At 31.5% G+C, this 21,225-nt stretch overlaps 2 protein-coding genes across 2 annotated transcripts; both read left to right on the plus strand.

Moving 5' to 3' along the window:
- Positions 1-603: 603 nt before the first annotated feature.
- LOC101210845 (GDSL esterase/lipase At3g27950) lies at positions 604-3,800 on the plus strand. The gene is made up of 5 exons (XM_004142311.3): positions 604-1,069; positions 2,443-2,643; positions 2,752-2,924; positions 3,019-3,286; positions 3,372-3,800. Exons 1-5 carry the CDS (start codon positions 820-822, stop codon positions 3,623-3,625), a joined length of 1,146 nt encoding a protein of 381 aa, XP_004142359.1. The 5' UTR covers positions 604-819; the 3' UTR covers positions 3,626-3,800.
- Positions 3,801-14,282: 10,482 nt separating this feature from the next.
- On the plus strand, positions 14,283-18,680 carry LOC101218614 (RNA exonuclease 4). The gene is made up of 7 exons (XM_011657968.2): positions 14,283-14,372; positions 14,514-14,665; positions 15,442-15,572; positions 15,686-15,909; positions 16,642-16,821; positions 17,874-17,954; positions 18,202-18,680. The coding sequence occupies exons 1-7, from the start codon at positions 14,347-14,349 to the stop codon at positions 18,440-18,442; spliced, it is 1,035 nt and encodes a 344-aa protein (XP_011656270.1). The 5' UTR covers positions 14,283-14,346; the 3' UTR covers positions 18,443-18,680.
- Positions 18,681-21,225: the final 2,545 nt, after the last annotated feature.

Below are 21,225 nucleotides of genomic sequence, written 5' to 3' on the forward strand. Positions count from 1 at the left end.
CACAACACACAACATTAGTAGGATAAACGGCAGATTTGCAATACATGTTCCGGTAAATGTGCTAATATAAGTCCAAACTTTTTGACCACTATGACAATGATAATACTATAATATCAAGTGTATACCGTGTCCGATTAATCTAAAAAATGATAATAAGTAGAAAACAAAAATGTGTGCATGCATGTTAAATATCTTTTGATATACTAACGACATTTTGATAAAGTGTTTATATGCATTTATGACATCATTAAAATTAATATAAAATATTATGAACGACTAATTCGTGTAGGTGATCGTGGAAGTTGGTTGCATGATGTTGTTGGTGGATGTGGTAGCTAGCCAGAAGTCCCTAAAGGTGGTGGCTTTTATGAGGCATCGATGTTGAGGCTGAGTGCACTAACTAATCATGAGTATAATACTCTATACGAAGTTTGGCATTCATACACCGATATCAACTCATGAGTTTTGGTTGCACTATCACCAAGTTGGGATGGGAACTCAAATAATACCGAAATCACTATTACCATATAGATCTTTGTAATCCATGAATTTTGATTAATGGAATTTGAAATGCACCTCATCATTGCCATGTGGTTTTCCAAGTCGGTAAGAGAGAAAAGGACGACGACGCTCCAAAATTTCAACGTTTCATCTCCTTTGTCCAAGCTTGTGGACCACCGACTTGAAGTACTTTTGTCGAAATTAGCTACTCTAAATTCTACTTTTCGATCATTTCAAATCCCATTAATCAAAATGGCAGTGATTCACTTCTACTTATTTCGATCCCCTCAACGATCGAACAACTAAGAAGTGAAAATCATGAACTCATTGAAGCTTCGCCATCTTTGGGCGCTTCTGATTCTGGGTTTAGTGGGACGGACGGTGACGTTGTTTGGCGACGCCGCGAGGACTTGTGGGTTTCCGGCTATATACAACTTTGGCGACTCGAATTCAGACACAGGAGGAATATCAGCGGCACTCAATGCGATTCAACCACCCAATGGCGAAACCTTCTTTGGACATCCTTCTGGGAGGGCTTGTGATGGTCGTCTCATTATAGACTTTATAGGTAACTTTCCTATTTTTTCTCTTGTTTCTTTGTTTCTGAAGATTGTGCACAAATTGCTCTGTATCCTTTCTCAGGAAACATTGAACTCTTAGGACTAGTAATGGTTTAATCTTGGTTTATATATTTGGTGGGAAGATGATATAATATTAATCTAGGCCTCTCAACTCATAATTAAGATGATATAATATTATATAAATTGGCCTTCAACTATTAACTTAAACTTTTAGGTCAGAAATTGTCATTTGTTTCCTTCCTTTGGAACATTGAGCTCTTGGGATTATTGATGGTTTAATCTTAGTTTAGATTATTGACGTTAAGATGATATAATATTATATTTGCCCACCCATAAGCTTAAACTTTTGCATCACAAATTGCTATTTGTATCCTTTCTTAGGAACATTGAGCTCTTCGGATTAGTGATGGTTTGATCTTGTTTTAGATTATTGGGGTTAGTTGATATGATATTAAATTTGATTATATTCATCTGCTCAAGATTTTGGGTCATAAATTACTATATGTTTCCTTTCTTTGAAACATTGAGCTTTGGGATTCATGATTGTTTAATCTTGGTTTAGAATATTGGTTGCAGGTTATATAATATTAAATTTGTCTATACTCATCATTTTAACTTTTTGAGTCAATCGAATAGTTGATTTAAGATTTGTTTTTTATGAAACAATAATTGTCATCGAGAAAAAATGAAAGAAAACAACCTCACCTAAAGAAAAGGGATCCAACTAAAGGAAATGTTTTAAAGAATAATTACAAGTGTTTCGAAACAAAATCCAAAAGGGAAACGTGAAATCTCGCCAAATCCCAAACCTCCCAAGGGTCCCTTTCCTTTCGTCTAAACACCCTATCATTCCTCTCCCTCCTAAGGAATGACTATAATCATACTGGAGGAAGAGGTCTTGTGTTCAAACTTTATAACTACAATGTTATTTTCTCCCCAATTAGGATTAATTTTCATTTGTTGGGTCTTCTACATATTTCAAGTTCGTAAGTGAGGAAAGTATTAGGTGATATAATAACAAATTTACCTTCACTCATCAGCTTAATTGTTTTAGGTAAGAATTTGGATCATGGGATTTTAGTATAGACCTTTAATCCAGAAGTATAACTATACTGGTTTAGGTACAGAGAGCAGTGCAACATGATTTTGTTAGGAAGAGAGTTCTGCTGTCTAAGTTTATAAGCTCAAAAGGGGTTGGGATTTTAACCCTGAAAATGGCTACAGTTTATTCTATCCAACAGACTTAAGTCTTTTGAATGAATTGCTATGAAGCAACAATCATTTTCTGTATTTGAAAGCATTTTTGGGTTGTGAGTTTGTCTTTTTTAAATCTATGCACTTACGTGTGGTTTCTCTACAGCTGAGAAGCTGAAATTGCCTTACCTGAGTGCATATCTGGACTCATTAGGAACAAGTTTTAGACATGGAGCTAATTTTGCAACAGGAGGTTCGTCAATTCGCCCTGGTGGTTATAGCCCTTTCCATCTTGGCATTCAAGTATCACAGTTCATCCAATTCAAATCTCGCACCACAGATCTATACAATCGACTTCGCTCCCGCAGTCAGTTTCTGATTCTTTACTCATTACATTACACATGTCAGGACAGAACAGAGCTTTATCTCTTATGTATGAATTTTCTTAATTTGCACCAATAACACTCGGTGACAGTCAGGACATCAATACCAATTGAACATATTGCAAGGCCCCAGGAGTTTTCAAAGGCGCTATATACGTTTGATATTGGACAGAACGATCTTGCCTACGGTTACCAACACTCATCGGAAGAACAAGTTAGAGCCTCCATTCCAGATATACTAGACGCATTCTGTGAAGCTGTGCAAGTAGGAAATCTAAACCACTCACTCGACAATGCGAACACTTAAAAAAGCTTAAATGAACACTCTGATGTGATGCCCTTCTTGGTGTATGTTTCAGCAATTGTACAAGGAAGGGGCAAGATATTTCTGGGTGCATAACACAGGTCCCATTGGATGTCTGCCTTACTCTATATTGTATAACAAAAGTCCAGAAAATCGAGATAGCAACGGATGCGTGAAGAGTCAAAACACAGTCTCTCGAGAATTTAATCGGCAGCTGAAGAGTCAGCTGCTAAAGTTGGGGAAAAAGCTTCCTTTTGCTAGAATTATCCACGTAGACGTGTATTCAGTCAAATATCTGCTCATTACCAAAGCAAAAACTCAAGGTCGTTTAGTTTGCATCGTTAATGATTTGAAATAATGATTAGATAGTAGACAAATGACTAACTATAGTATTAAAATTGGTGGCAGGTTTTGTTAAGAATCCAGTAAAGTTTTGCTGTGGGAGTTACTATGGCTATCATATTGACTGTGGGAAAAGGGAAGTTGTGAATGGAACAGTTTACGGAAATCCTTGCGAAGATCCATCAAGGCATATTAGTTGGGATGGCATACACTACTCTGAGGCTGCAAACTTATGGATTGCTAACCACATTTTGAATGGCTCGTTTTCGGACCCACCATTGCCAGTCGACAAAGCTTGTCAAGCTCCTCGTAATGCATGATAAGGACTGTTAGTTTGAGAAGTTAATTGTTAATTCTTCAAGGGCAAATGTTTCAAATTCAATTAGAAATCTGATCAAAGAAGCTTTGAACTTGTCAATATCAATTGATTCTCCATTCATTATGCTTTTGTTTATTTTGGAATTTTCGTCATTTATTTTAACCGCCCAATTTTTATATGCAAATTTCTTTTATAAATGTGTGCAATACCCTCCTGTCAATGTTCAATACTCATTTTGTTGGGCTCTTGAAGTTACTAGCCTAGAATACATTAAAGGGATTCAGATGAAGATTTCAAGAAAAAAGATAACAAAGAAAACTCTTATACCATCACCCCCCATGTCCAAAAAAAAAAAAAGTTTGAAATCCCTTAGGATATGCTCTTAGGCTTCTCATGGGGGAAAGAAGAGGATTAAAATTTTGGGGTTTATAGATTTAGAGTGTGTTCGGAGTGCTAAAAGTGTTATAGAAGGAAAGTCAATGCTGTTGAAAGCATTTGAAGTGCTTACAGGTGTGTAAATGAAACACTTCCAAAAATATTGTAGTTAAGCATCAAACGTCATCAGAATCACTTTTTCTTCAAGTGCTGATGCTAAAATGACATTTCAAAAGAACTCCCTCACTGTATCTCCCTAGGCCTAAGATTCAGATTAGGATTCGAAATACAGATGGCCTGACAGAGAAATCTAGAAGAACACCCAACATAGGATTGTTTCAAGTCAATCACATTTAACTGATTTAACTTTAGTGTTCATATGATTAAGCCATAAAAAAGGAAGGTGCACCTTGCAATTCATTTAAGCATTTCTTAGTCATACTTTTATATTCACATATACCCCTCCTAAACTTAGACATTACACTGAAAAACAAACACAACACATGAGACATCTCATGAAAAAAAAAGGAAAATTTCCCTTTAGAGTATAAGATTCGAAAGGTAGGAAAGACTGAAACACTCCTTGTTCAAGAAAAAGAATTGAAAAGTAACATCAAAAACATTTCATTGCTTGGCAGGGAATTAGAAACCATTAGCTCTCAACAGATGAGAATAACGTCATCAAGTGTCCTTTCACTTTTTCTATCCGGTATCTTCAAAGAAGAACCCCCTCTGGTCCACCTTTTCTCAGTCCAAAGAATCTTCCATTGACGGGATCCCCATCCTGCTTCACCTTTTTCCAAAGTCAAAATACTTCCTCCCATTTGATAGAATTATTTTTTATTCTTTCTAAATATTATGGTTATGGTTTCTACTGTACGTCTGTACTAAACATTTGATGGTGCACAGTGAGCTATATCTAAGACTTTTTTTTTTCTCTAAAAAAAAACCTTTATACTAGTCACACAGAATAACTAAGATATAATAGCTTTAATAGAGCTTAACAAGTGTGTTAACTATTGAAAAAGAATTGTGAAAAACAAAAAATTGGAAGAAGGATATAGAATTCGAAGATGAGATGATGAAGGAAAAAACGGTTTATTGCTGTGGCTAGAACCTATATTGCAGTAAGAAGTATGGATATGGACCCATCCTATTTTAAAATCTAGAACACAACATGGCAAAGACACACTTATTAAAATAAACATTTTCTTAAATATATATATTATTTTTATACTAAAAAAAAATTCAAAATAATTAGGTCGATGCATTTATATACTTAAAAAATTTAACTTGATGCATCTCATACTCAAAAGTTGTTATTATTGTCATATATGTGTCTTTTTAGTCTAATTAACAAGTGTTCAATGCATGTCTAACACACTTGTTGAACCATCAAGTGTCCGATCTGTGTCCAACAAATGTCGGAGTGTCCAAGTGTTCGATAAGTGTTGGACATGAACATGCTAGCCAAACTAAAGTTAAAGTTTTCTTCCTTCTTAGGTTGTAACCAAACAAAATAACAGTTTGACAATGTCATATAGTCTAACCGCTGCAGATTTTCACATCAGCATTTGTTTTCATAATCATGCATGCACCTTCGGAATTTGATACTTCTGCACAGATGACCCAATCCCATATGAGCTAATGCCTAATGACCTACTCCTAGAAACCAATGAATGAAATTAATCTTCTGCTTACATCACATAACACTTAAAAGCCTAGAATTTCTTCCCGTAGTCACAGCTTTTCAACCATTGTGAAATATGCGGATTTTAAAAAGAAATTTGAATCTGTATGTTTTTAAAAATCAATCGTTGGCAATTCACAGTCGTGGGCACCTAACCACCATGAAGTTATAGTGGAGCGGCGGAGCCTGGTTTCAATTTTAATTTATCATCACTATCTTTAATATCTAATTTGACAAATTATAATTGTGATCGCACTTTGCATAAATTTTGCAGTATTTGGGCCCCTGGGACCTCTAGTGACCAATGGGGAATTCATATATTTCACAATTGGCGAGAAGAGGTTCAAGATTCTTTAGTGCTTTGTGATATAAGGAAAAAATAGTTTTCCTTAGTTTCTAAACTCTTTAGTGCTGTGATGTAAGCAAAAGTTAGTTTTCATTAGTTTCTAAAGGTCATTCATTCAACATTAGCACATTTAGGATTTAGTCATCCATATAAAAACCTTGAGAAATTTGATCCACTAACGGCGTTGAGATGATACCTTGTGGATTTTCTCTTCAAGGATTGTTTTGAGGTGCCATTTTTAGGAGGGAAACATTGAGATTTTAAGCTGAACTATACAATTATGAATTGAGAGGCCTAGAGGATGATTTTGGAGTTTAGGAAAGGACTTTTCGAGGCTCAAAATCGTGGAGGTTGTATCGAGAGATTGTCACACTATTTCGAATTGGTTCTTTTCTACCCTTTCTTCTATAGTTTAATTATATATGGACTCTTTGCCTAGGATTATTTTTTTTTGCTTATATTGTAACCACGACTTTTGTCTTAGGGATTGATTTAGCCATTGGATTTTATATGGTTTAATGAATTGAATGCTTTTTTAGTGCTTTCTCTATAATAATAAATTTGTTACTTAATTTAGTTGAGATAGAAATCCAATCTCCATTTGTAATTACTACACATTAGAATTTGACCCATACACTTGTGTTTAGGCGTTTTTGTGTGCATGCATCAAATTCTTAGCACCCTTAAAATATAGAGTTTCTAGTTCATATCACGTCTGCATTTGATAGTAAAATTCTATAATTGTATAGATGAGCAATTTCTAAAAGCGTTAATGCAGAATGACCTAAGACTAAAAGCAAATGAAAATTAATCTTTTGCTGACGTTACAACACACTATTGCATTAGGGATGTCTCCTATAGCAAAATAATCAAAACTCTAACAAAGTATTCATTTTAATATAATTGACCATTTTGGGATGAGGGAGACATCTCTAGCATGATAATGCATTCCAGCTGGTGGTGGAGTGCTCTATGACATAAGAAAAAGGTTGGTTTTTTTAGTATTCTACAGTTGGGTCACTCCATATTACTACGGCTGGGATTCAGCCATTCGTAAAAAATCTCAAGCTTATAGGTGCATTCTTGTTAGATCATTATTCTTCCATAAAGGGTTGTTGCCTCTATCATACAATGAGTCAAGACCAAAAGTTTCCCTTTCAATTTTGTTTGTGGTTATAACAACTTAACTTGTGTATAGTGTAGGTAACCAACATGGTGAACCTAGTCTCCAACAATTCATGAGTATAGATTGGTTTGCATTCTCCACTCCACGTTATAGAATATGCATGCTGTTGCATTTGCAGCCATGGCCCTTGGGCACGGACCATGTTTGTGTGGAGTGAAGCTTCTAGTTAAAAAAGGAAACATGTGAGTTCAAAGACAGCCATGTTTGTCGCCATTCCCAGTTGGGAAGAATGTAATCTTATCCAAAAGAGAATCAGATTGAAGCTTTTAGAAGTGGTGGATGCCAAATTCTTGCATTTTTTGTTGAAAGGATTACTCTTCCTTTTTATCTCTCTGTGTTACAAATTGTATCCCAACTTGCAATTTTGGTTGTTTGCTTTTTGGATTATTTTGGTCAATAAGGTGGTTGATGCTTTCGTATCCTGATCGCTCACACAAATTTTGCTTTTCAAAGTTGAATAGAATCAAGAGAGAGTAGACCACACCAACCCATAACTCCCATTTTTATGCACGTTCACCTAAACTTTTCAAAATAAGAATGTTACATTGTTTCCTTGACTTTTTTTTTTCCCCTCTTTTTAATACGTGTGAAGAATGTTACATTAGGTCTGATTTATGGTTTTGCATGGATAATATTATAAAGTTTATATTGATATATAACAATATTAAAGAATGTGATTATTTAAGAAAATTTACATATTGTCAATGGATCACTTAGGTTATATGTCAGGCCTCAAGGTCTTCACTCAGGGTCTGTTTGACCCAAGGAGTTGAGTGGAGTAAGCTATTATGATTCACTCTACGTTTGGTCCATAGATTTTCTTCAACTCCAAGTGTTAGGATTATTTTTAAAATAACTCTAATGATCACTGTTCCCCTCACTTTCTTGCTCTGCACGACTATTGTTCCCCCTCCCACTTAATTCCACAATGCACTGTTCTTCTCTCCATTCGAGCCTTTTGTCTCCCTTCTCTTTAATGCCCTTTTGTCTCTCTTCACCCAAATGCCCTTTCGTCTCCCTTCTTTCAAAACGTCTCCCCTTGTCTTGAAATAATGATATTCCCACTTCGATCATTGTTCTTCACTGAAAAGTTTCTCAAATCTATTTGGGGGTTTAGTGGTTGCATGTTCAATCTATTTCCCTCTTTTCGATCTGTCATTGTAGTAACGTGAGATCCACACTACTAAAAAGAAATATCAACGTCTTAAAATTTTATTTATTTTACTAATTAAGATTTCATATTTTTTTTAGTACCATTTTAACCTTCATATCAATTTTAAATATAATTGATCTTCATAAATATATAAAAGAATATTACCATAATTATATTATACCAAATTTATTAACTATCTTATAACTTTCATAAATAATTCAAAATTATATTTGCATTTATTATTAGGATATCATTAATTAATTGAGGATTTAATTTTAATATGATATAAAGTTGAATCTAATATGGTAATAGTATATTTAATAGTTTCTACAAATTCACTTTATTCAATTTCATCCGCAACACAAAATCAAAATTTCATAAACCTACTTTCTAATGTTGTCCGCCGTTTCACGAATCAGTTTTGCCATTTGATCTTTTCGATTTTGTTTTCCACCTTTCCATCTCCTTCAAGTATATCCGGTAAGTGCACAATTTTTTCGTTGCCTATTTATGTAAAATTTGGCATATATAATCATTTTTATTTTTTCCTTGAAGTGTCCTTAAACAAAAAGTATGGTGAGTTCATATTCTAGTCATCTACCTCAAATAATTTTTCATGTTATTAATTTTGTTTCTTAATGTCCCTTCAACCGTATATACTCTCATATATAGAATATTACCATAACAATGACACATATATATTAATTTGATATATCATGTATGAACAAAATTGTAGTATATTCTAATTGTATTTTAAACGATTCCTTTAAGTGCATATTAGTTTCATTACTATTATATACCACTCAATATTCTAAATATGTTATGTGATTTAATAGATATGTACACATACATATTGACAATAATACGTAAGTTGTGACACATATAGTTTTTTTTTTTTTCATTGCATATTTGTTTCATTACTATTATTTACACGGCATATTTTAAATATGTTATGTGATAGTTACCAACATATACACATGCATATTTAGAATAATATGTAAATAATGACACATGTAGTTCTATTATTTTTTGTTAGGTATGACCAAAATTGCTGTATATTTTGATGGTCATCTCCTTCAACTAATTGTTTCATGTTATTAATTTTCTTTCCTAAATGATGTAGTATAATATACAGTATATAGTGAACTTATTTCCCTTTCTTATTTAACTCTAATGCAGTCAATGAACTTCTTTTCTATGTTTTTGGACTTTGGACTATGGGGTGCACCATGCGAATGTACAACATAAAAGTATTATATAGTTTACAATATATATTATATATCATTAAGCATTAAGCATCACACACATGATATATAATTAAGCAGCAAATATATATAATATTTCATATATGTTATAGTATATATTAAATATCATTAAGTATTAAGCACCACACGCACAATATATCATTAAGCAGCAAATAGTACGTAATATATCATATATTATACAATATGTATAAAATATCACTAGCAATACATTTTCCTAATGGTATTGATATAAATTTGTACTTTTACATAATGTAAAATTTATTACAAAATTAAAATACAATGTAAAACATGCACACATAATGGTATATTTAAATCGAAAACAATTTAGTCACGGTAAGATTTTAGAAATTAATTTTCAATATATAAAAATCAATATAAATTTGGTAAAATATAATACGTATATATAAGAAATTATTAAATTAGGTGGAAATATGAAAAATAATTATGCAAAACGAAAGAAAATGACGTGACATATATACTTGATTGACTGTAAATTTTGTGGCATATATACTCTATTCACTGTAAATTTTCTTTATAAAAAAATTTACCGAAAAATTCCATCGGCATACTATATTATATTTCACAATTTCATACACATAATTAATAATATGAAATGAATATGCACTCACCAAAAAATTTGAAGAAGATGAATGAAATAAGAAAGAATGGCAAAGAGAAAGATCGAAAAGTGAGAGATATCAAACGGAGGGAAATTTTTTTTAACAAAATTACCAAAAGAAAAATAATTAAGGATAATTTTGATTATAATATTACCATAATAGAATTAATCACATAACATATTTACATAAGATATCTAATAAATACAAATTTTAATCATTGTCCACTTTCTTTATTTCATTTAATTTTTTTAAACATATTATTAATAATAAAGATGGATAGTTTAGTCTTTTGGACTCTACATTTGTATAAAATTGAAATCCATTAAGACATTTATGAAAAATTTGACAATATTAGATTCAACTTGTAACCAAGCACCCCTATTTAAGCTATAGTAGTTAAAACCCCCATATATATAAATGTGTTTTAGAACTTGATTTCAATGTTGTCTTTGAGGTTAGCTTTGAATGTTGAGTTGAATTTTTGTTCGCACATTTAATCTTAATAATAAAATGTGGTTAATGTCTAAATCTAAATTATATTGTAGGTAAATTTGGTGTTTTTGGAGTCGCACGTTCAATGTTAACACACCTTTTCATATGTTACTCCAAGATTTAATTTTGTGGATCACTGTATAAAGTTGTTTAAGGTTCGGTCTGAAGCTAAAATCGCATCAAACTCCAAAATGCAAAAAATTCTCATTTAAAATCGAAATGAATCAATCTATACCAAGCTGAATCGAAACTGAGTTGCTTATGCATAAATAAAATTAAATCAAAACCAAATCGTTAATGCATATAAATATTAAAATCAAAATTGTTTATGATTTTGAAGGTGGTAAAATCACGCTAATCAATTCTACTGTTGCCAGCCTTCCCAGTATCCAACTATCGATTTTCAAGGCTCCCATCTCGATTTGTAAAAATATTGAAAAAAGTTGGAGAAGCTTTCTGTGGAAAATTCCAGTGATAAAAATAACTTACACCTTATAAGAATGGTGGATTGTTTCATCTCTCAGAGAAAAGGGTGGCCTTGGCATCAGTAGAGTTTTGGATACAAATTTCGCACTTCTTTGTAAGTGGTTTTGGGAATTCTTGATTGAAAAAGATTCTCTTTGAAAGCGTATTAGTCGAACCAAATACGAGCAAGCTTTTCTGGGTGATATTCCATCTAGAGGAAAATACAGCAGTAAAATAAAGCACTGTGTGGAGATCTATCACAGAAGACATTGACCGATTTCTTCCTTAGATTAAATGGAGTATCAATAATGGTGAGAGTCTTATTTCTTTCTGGCATGGTCAATACTATATGCTCTTTCAACCAAAAAAGAAAGCTCTATTAAAGATATGTGGAATACAGATATCATGGATAGGGATTTATGTCCTAGAAGACCTCTTAGAAGCTTTGAATTGCAACTTTGAAATGATTTCAACTCTTCTTTTTCTGCTTCTACTCAAAGTCGTGGCCATGGTATATATTTCTCTACTGCCTCTATTAAATCTGCTATACATTCTTATGATCAAAGAGATTATTTACATTGAGCCGAATATTTTCAAAAACCTTTGGAAGTCTAGCATTATATTACAAAAAAAAATGTACATTCTTCCTTTTGTCCCTCATTCGTGAATGCATCAATACTACGGAGCACTTAGAAAAAAACTGCCAAACTGGAGCTTAAAGCCGTCTTGGTGTATCCTTTGTAAGGAAGCTGATGAAGACATAAATTATTTGTTTTTATCTTGCTCCTTCATTAAAATGCTTTGGAGAAAACTGAGCTCCTCGCTAAATTGGAATTTTAACCATGCGAGTACTACCTCCCTCTGCAAACATATTTGTCGCTCAAAACAAAAAAGGGAAAAGAAAAGAAGATTATCATCTTTAATTATGTGGCTGTCACCCTTTGGTCCATCTTGAAAGAAAGAAACAGAAGAATTTTCAACCACAAACAAAAATCAATCAATGAGGTTCGAGAAGATATTCTTGTAGTAACTGGCCTATGGATATGCAGAACCGGGCGATATATATCAACTACAATGCTAGCTCTATTGCATTAAACATCAATGCTTTGGTCTAATTGCTTATGTTTTTCCGCTTTGGGTATTTGAGCTTCACTCTAGCTAGCCCTTTTTGTATTCCTCGCTTCCTGTATTTTTCTCTAATCATTAATGAAACGGGAATGATAGATTGTGCTAAGGGACTGTCCATCTAGTGGAGATGCTTAGGTACACTTGTTGATCATATTATTTTTCAAAGATTATAAGTGTAACTTTATAGGAACTATTTTGATATACTTTTAAACTTAAATAATAAGCAAAAATATTCTATTTTTAAAACTTTAATAAGGTGTTTGGAATTTGGAATGCAAAGTAATTATTGTAGTTTATGAGTTATAACAGTCGGTAGATTATAATAGCTTATGTTTGGTGGTGTGTAAACTATTAAAAAGTTAGTAGGCACTGTGTTAAAAAAAAAATGGATGTGATGAGTATGAAATAGTAAACTATAACAAAAAAAATTCAAATAGTAGTTTACAATATTTGAAAATACCAATTCACTATATAATTAGAGCTCGAACCATAGAGAGTGAACTATTAGATCAGTTTACCCACTTGAAATTGAGGCCAAAATACCCTTTTAAAAATTAAACTCAAAACTTAAAAGATGGTTAAAACGTTCTCATACAAAATGTAAAATTTTCGTGAACATAAAAGGAAATTTACCACTGACTTGATAATATGACAACAAATAATTTATTCTCCCACAAAAAGAAGAAGAAGAAAGAAAAAAAAAAGATATACACATAAATATTCTGAGGCATAAAGATGTATAAAGCAGTGTCAACAGCTGAGCTACACATCCTTAAAAATCACAATCACACACTCAACATTATTCTTAAGAATGAAATGATCAATTCATCCCATCTTTCAAAATAGTAAAAAAGATAGACATTAATTTTATGAAAAGAAATATCCTTTTAAATTTAATCTCTTAAGAACTTTTGTTTAGTTTCTAAGTTAGGTCTCTACCTTTCAAAATATTACCTTCATATGCTTATGCTTACGAGTTTAAGCATATGAGTTTAATTTCTATTTCGATTCTTATTAGTTTCTACATAGTTTGGCTCTCATCCTTTAGAGACAATGAATGTAATAAGAGCATCTGTCGACAAAATTAACGATCATCTTAAGATGATTATCACATGGCTATTTTTCAGTCTTTTCGACCTAATTAGTTAATTGAAAATATAACAATTAGATTAAGAATATTAAAATGTATATAACAACACTTTTTAAAAAATATTACAAATATAGTAAAAATCTATAGACTATAAAAGAGTGACAAAAGTTTATGTTTGATAGATCTTGTTATATTTGTAATTTTTTAAAAAATATTGCAATACAATTTTGAGTTTTGAGACGGTTTGATTCATTTGATCCCATGAACTCTAAAATTCACATGTTTGAATTTCTACTTTTCATTAAATATTCATTTTCATTCTTTCATATATATTAATGTCTATTAATTATTCTAAAAGATTTGAATTAATTATAATTCAATTAGTTTTGACTAATGTCTGTATAGGATACTGCTGTAACATCATAACATGCGCTTTTAACTCAACTGACAACTATTCATACGAAAGGACAATTAAAGAAAAAAAAATTAAACTCGCTAACAAAAGTATCATAAACAAATCCAAAATTTATCTTCTCCCAACTTCCTTTGTACACACATGATGGTGATTGATATTTTAAATACAAACGAGGTAATTGAAGATGCAATTTTTATGAGTTGACCTTGGTAAAAAGATGTATAGGTAGCTAGTCTAATTCAAAAATATTCTTGTTCTTCTTTATTGAGGGCCCAAACCTTTTTACTTTGTTCCTAGCCAAACCCCAAAGTTACATTATTAGAATATACTTTTGTTGTGTTGACCCTTAAAAAGCTTTCATAAAAGAATCCTAAATTCTCACTATATAATACCTTCTTTCCCTCCCACTTTCTCCCATCAAAAACTCTTCTAAATCATCTCCTCACAGTCAAATTGTTTTTGCCCTCCTAAATAAACTATTCTTTTTCTCAGAAAGAATGGATCATTCACTCGAGACATCGAGGTTTCTCTCTCTCCCTCTCTATCTATCTCTTTGCACATATATATATATATATAATTATACGTTTTTATGTCAGTTTAAGCTATACTTCTCTGCTGACCGATTTTTGTTTGCAAAAATGTTTGGTTTTTGTGGATGAAATAGGCACAAGTGTGCAGCTTGTTTTAGGCAATTCAATAAGATAGAGCATTTGGTAGATCATATGAGGACTTCTTTTCACTCACATCATGAACCAACTTGTGCCATTTGCAAGAAACATTGTCGATCTCTTGATTCTCTTAGAGAACATCTCATTGGTAATGTCACTCTTCTAATTCATAATTGGACTTCATTTTTTAAAAAAATTTGGAACATACCTATGTCAACCAAAATATTTACAAAATTTAATTAAATATCATAGTATTTCTACGATGGACCGTGATAGACGCACATAGTGGTCTATCATGTCTATTATCGCAAATAGATTGTGATATATTTTTATTATATTTGTGAATATTTTTAGAAATTTTGTCATTTAAAATAATTTTTCTAGAAATTAACCCAAAAGTCTAATAAAAGTTACAATATATTTTGTATCTAGTACTATGTTAAAAATTAATTTCTAAGCAGATGAGTTATGATAAATTTATTGTTAGAATATTATATTTCCGATCGATGAACTTTGAGTTTCATCAATAAATTTTAAAGATAGTCCCTCTCTATATATATTTAGTTTAGTAAAAAACTAGTCTCTCTTAACTAGCTTTTTCGTTATTAATTTTGAGTATATTTTTTTCTCTACTAGTATAAGCTGTCTTCCTATTCAAAATATAAGTACTAAAATAAAATGAAACCTAAAGAATATAAATAATCAAATGATATTTTAACGTAGTGTAAAAATTTATAGATCAAGACTCTAACACATGTGAAATAAACATCAATATTTGAGAAAAAAATGATGTTATTAGGAGTTCGAACACCAAACTTCATTATCTAATATATTATTATGTTAAGTATCTAATATATTATTATGTTAAGAGCTTAAGCTGATGAGTTTACTATTCTTACGTTTTCGTTATTGTATTGTTATTAGGGCCACTGCCAAAACAAGAATGCAAAAACATCTTTGCTACAAGAGGATGCAAGTTTTGCTTGGCCATCTTTGACAGTTCTTACTCACAAAGACTCCACCAAGAAAGATGCCAATTCTCTCCTGTAAATTCTGTATGAATCCTAAAAAACCATTCTATTTAATCAAACAGAATGCATAAATATATATATATATAATTCTTGTTGATTTTAAAATCTTGATGTTATTTTGCTTTTTGGGACATCAGGGACTTCTTGCTCGTTTCGCCAACTTGGGAATTCGTGACGGTTCAACCGTCATCGACAGTGGAAGAACACGAGGGTCAGGGGCCATCGCGCTAGCTTGCAAATATGTAGGTGGAGGAAGTGATGGGTCGATGGACATATGTGCTAAGGTTTGCCTTATTGATGAGGGTGAGAACGTCATCTTCTATAGCTATGTCAAGCCCGTAACTGCTGTTACAAATTATAGGTAAGTAAAATTAAATTCATGTATATAAATTTGAAGTTTAATATTATACTCCTTTTATTTTTATTTTTTGGAATTTGAGATTCATTTTTCCGTCTAAATTGTCGATTTTTTTTAGAAAAGTTTAGGAACCAAATAAAAACTCATTTGACTATTTTCGAACTTAAAACATCAACAACTTTATAATTAATTTACTTCTTTTAAAAGGAAATTGAACCAATAAAGTAATTAATTTACTTTATAATTTTTAGAACTATGTGATGGAACTTAAGGTCAACATGTATTTATTATTAGAATTTAATCCCTAGTTAGAATTTAGTCATTATAGTTTAGAACGGCATAGATCAAGTTTAATCTAGTCTACTCCCGATTTATTGCATCTTATTCAAATTTTTTTGTCAGTTGATATATACTTTGAGTGTTGTTGGGGCTTCATAGATATAAAACAAAAAATTGGTGGAACTTAGAGTGAACTCAAGTTTTGTTTGGTTTAGTTTAACAGTACTCTTGATAAAACCCTAGACAATACCTAATTTTAATAAAAATAATTTACCAAACCATATTGACTTAAATTCAAACTTTGGTCAAACCAAATTTGCAATTTAACCTAATAATAATAACCCATAAAATTTTATTAAATTTTCCATTTCTTTAGAAATGGAATTTTATCAAGCACATTCGAGATGTTAAAATTATATATTGTTTTAACCTTTGATATGTTAAAATTAACATTAGGTATGAAACAACTGGAATTCGTCCAGAACACATTCGAGATGCAATGCCAGTGAAACAAGTTCAAAAGAAAATTCAAGAAATCCTCTACAATGGAGGTGAGAAGGCTAGGATTCTTGTAGGTGATTGCGTCGAAGACGATCTCAAACGCTTACAAATCGGTTACCCATCCTTCATGATAAGGTAAATTGCTCGTAATAAAATTTAAATTTGTCGTAACCTATCAACATAATTCATTTTAAAATTTCATATAAAAAATAACAAACATGATCTTCTAAGGATCAACTATATTTTGCATATATATATATATATATATATATATATATATATATATATATTACTTTTTTGTTGGTTGAATGCCAGATAAAATAGTAACTTATTTTTAAAAATAGGTTGAATTAGGAAATTCAAACTTCTAACATCTAAACAGATGTTAAAGTTTTTTTTTTCATTCCTAATATAAGCTATTAGTGTTGTTGGTGAAACCCTTTTAACATCTTATTGCATGTCGAAGTGAGCTCAACAGTGGCAGATCCAAAAATTTTATATAAGGGTATTGAACATTATATAATAAATACACTAAAACATATTTAAAAAATATATCGACGTTTAATCGATGCTTCAATAACATTCGCTACATTTGTAGCAACAAAGAAACATCTATAATTTCCACGTGATTTTTTGTAATGTAAATATGTAGATTTTTATGGAATGTTGTTGAGAGTAGAAGTTTTGACCAATGACTTTGTTGCATTTTTTTCTCTAAATATTTGTTAGATAACAAATGAGGGTTAGGAAATAAAGTAGGGTTTATAGAATGATTTTTTTTTTTCTCTTTTTAAAAATTATATTCCTTTTACGAAATCATTTGAAATGAAAATTATTGATATTTGAAATAAAAACTATTTCAAAAAAATAATTGTCATAAGTAAGAATCAATTTTTTTTAGGGCACAACCACTACCTCCCAACTAAAATTTAATTAAAATAAAGTATTATTTAATATATATTGTAATCTGACACTTCAAAATTAATATTAAAATACAATAATTGAGAATGTGAGAGGCACGTGTCCCTTTCGCCCCTTGAGCTCAAAACATTTAAGTTTGGTTTGATTTAGTTTTCTAGATTTTAATAATAAGTAGCGTTAATCTATAAGCTTAACTATTTAAAAAAAAAGTAAAAAAGTTATCAAACAACACCCTTAATTTGTTGATTTCATGCACTGACCCACAGGGACACAGCAAATTATCCACCATTGATGAAGTCAAGCAAGCTTTGCAATTCACTCAAGTATCTAGCTCAAGTGTATCTAGGGTAAGTTAACCTTTTAAGCACTCGTTTGTTTTTTTAAAGTCTTCCATAAAACTTATATGCTATTCATTTTTTTCATTTAAGGATTGAGATCCATGAAATAATATATAAATATATCATTTGATGGGTCAAATTGGTGAAAGTAAGAAGTAAGGCAGCTGATGTATTACAGCAGTACTGGAAAATTTTCCATATGTCGTTTTTCTCTATAGAAAATGATTAACTAAGAAGTGTGTATTGTTAATTGTAGATTTGATCTTCAAAATGGTATACAAGATCCTTATGAAGAATGTATCGTTGCTATGAGATTATACAAGAGAATGAGATCACAAGTTCATAGGAAAGAGAACTATCCAATGGCTTCTGACCCACAAAACAAAAATAATTTTGCTATTTGGAGGGAAAATGAGCTTCAAAGGATGAGTCCAGAACAAATGTTGGAGATTTCTAGGTCTGATTATTATTGTTGGTGCATGGATTTGAGGATTTGAGAGCTTTCATACATTCTTCAACAATGGTGGAAATTTAATTTGGGTTGCCACAGCCCAATTAAGTTCAAGTTCTTCATTGTCAAGCAATATAGATTTATTTGGCATAATGTAAAATTCAAGAAAGAAAGATGGAGACCTATATGCATATGTGTGAATCATTTGTTTTGTTGTCCGGTTATTTTGGTGTAATATGAGGATGTGTGAGGATTGCATTTTTTTTTAATAAAAAGTCTAATTAATTATATATTATACTATGCCAAGAAAGTAATTAAACTAACGTATATAAACTTGTATTATAACTTATGACTCGTGATGTGATCATGTAGGTTAGGTGAGCTTTTTCCTTTCAAGTTGTTTGGTTTATGTCAAAGGTGAGTTTAACTAATCAACGATAATTGAGTTATACACTGGGTCATACCTCGAAAATGTATCATCTTATTCAACTTAACTCAAGTTTATTGTGTGATTTAAAGTGTGTATATATAATATCTATGAACCAATAGCAGCACAGCATTGTCCTGTGGTGTCCGGCCGTGTCAGGAAAATTTGAAAAGCTTCTCGCCCAATCTGAGAATGTTGAAACCTACAAATTAGACCTTATGCATTTGGTGCAAGTAACTCCACACTCAACCTCTCTATCCAACTTCCAGATTTTTTTTATATTTTCTTTGTATCTTCTCACACTTATAATGTATATCTTAGTCAATATCATCTATGTCTTGAGGACAATGTGCACTTAAAAAATGTATTTTCTCTAATTAATGTCAAACAATTATTTATAAGTATAGTAGATAACAGTTATAGTGACACTCAAATAATCCAACTGATTCAAATAATCCTTCATTAATTAAGTTAGAAAACTTTTTCGCGGGTATTGATGTCTTTGGCTCTTCCTAAATATAGAGAATCTCTTCTATAGTGTTAAAGTCTTAAGCTCTTCTAAGATGGAGACAATCTTCTTTTAGCAAAAACTTCAACGATGAATTACAACATCAAGATCAATGATAGTTTATAATCAAGTTGTAAAATATGGACACCACAAAATCAAAAGGTTCCACAAAAGGATGTAAAAGCGCAACCCTAAAAAGAACATAACTTACTCTTAAATGTGCACAACAAAAAAGTAGAAAAATAACCCTACTCGAAATATGCATATCAGCATAATAAAACAAGGAAATTAATCCAAAAAGTTAACTTTACAAAATTTTACAGATAAGGAAAGAAAATAAATTGCAAGATTGACATCTTCTGCGACAACTTCTTGACATCACCAAAACAACCCAAGAAACTGCAAACTCAAGCAACCTTAAACAAATATATAACCAAATCTGAATCTTTAACACCTTTCAATGTCTATGCTTTGAATTGTGTTTGGGTCGATCTAACCTTGCATACTTTTATTGTTGTGCTAGTGTCATTTTCTAGTTGTGATTTTTTCTTGTAGCACAAATCAAACCATACTTGTGTTTAGTTTGTTTGATTATTGAAAGTTGCTTTTTCTACAGGGTCGTTTTAAAGAATTGAGTATATGCAAGAATTTGATAACTATTGCATAAAAGATAATCGAATGAATGCAACCACATTCAATAGGTTAAAGAGGATCATACAAAAGAATTTTACAATTGGGTATAAAAGAATATCTCTACCTAGAAAGCCCTTCAAGAAAATTTGTACCCAACTTTAAAAGGACGTTAGGACATTCTCAAATTAACAATCAAGGCATGCAAATTCAATAAGATGCTAAATGATGTTAAAGAATTCATTCCAAGATATCAATAACATTCATGCTTTAACAATGAGTTTAATTAGCACTTATAGAAATTAAGGTTAAATTCTAAAATTAATAGGATGATCAAGGCTACTTTTAAAGAATCTTTTATTCAAAGGCAAGAAAGGAAAAGGCCTAAGATCAATAAAATTAAACAAAGAATCTCAAAGAATTAAAGTGAAATCACCCCATTTTTTAAGAATTACCTTAGCTCTCATGAAGATACAAAAGAGTTTGATGGAGAATTAAAGCCATCCTTGTAGCAAAAATGGGAGAATTTTGTTGAGTTATTGAGAGAGTTTTTACACTAAATTGAGAGAGTATGCATACAGAACAAATAAGAAATACAATTAGGGAAAGGGGGTTTTAAAGGGCTAAGTGGCAGTTATTTGGGCATAGGCGCGCGGAGATGCACGACTCAATTTCGTAAGAAAACTTCACGCCGCTTAGAGAGAGCACCGCGACAATTGACCATTTTCCGACGAGCTCAAGAATTTGCATACCTCGGCCTCCCAGCACCGTTCTGCAGTGCTCTACGAACGCTGGGGCTGCACGCTTCTTCTAAAAATTTACCAAAATGCCATTTGTCTTGTTTTGGTCCATTCTTGCTTGTTTAGCTCTGTTTTAGGTCGATTATACGAGTTTTGATTATTTGGACCTCGTCATTCGCATGTGTCTCAGCCTTACGTTCGGTTTATTGTGATGTCTAGATTATTATTCTCTACAAAAAGATGAATATAGTGAAATATGTACAATAATGGGGAAGAGTTAGATACTAAAAATCACTACAAATATAGCCGCAACAATTATTCATGGATGACTCTTTGGAGTGCATATAAATAATTGGTTATCTTCGAGCTGAACAAAACTGGTTAGACTACTTAAGCCTTACTTAGTAACTACTAGTCTTAGCTTTATCCTTGCAAATTAATAACATGGTTGATTGAAATGTTTAGACCCAATACATCTAAATATGTGATATTGATTAGGTATTTTGCATTCCATTTTAGCAAAC

The sequence above is a fragment of the Cucumis sativus genome, chromosome 5 (genome assembly GCF_000004075.3).
Source record: "Cucumis sativus cultivar 9930 chromosome 5, Cucumber_9930_V3, whole genome shotgun sequence".
In the NCBI taxonomy this organism is placed as follows: Eukaryota; Viridiplantae; Streptophyta; class Magnoliopsida; order Cucurbitales; family Cucurbitaceae; genus Cucumis; species Cucumis sativus.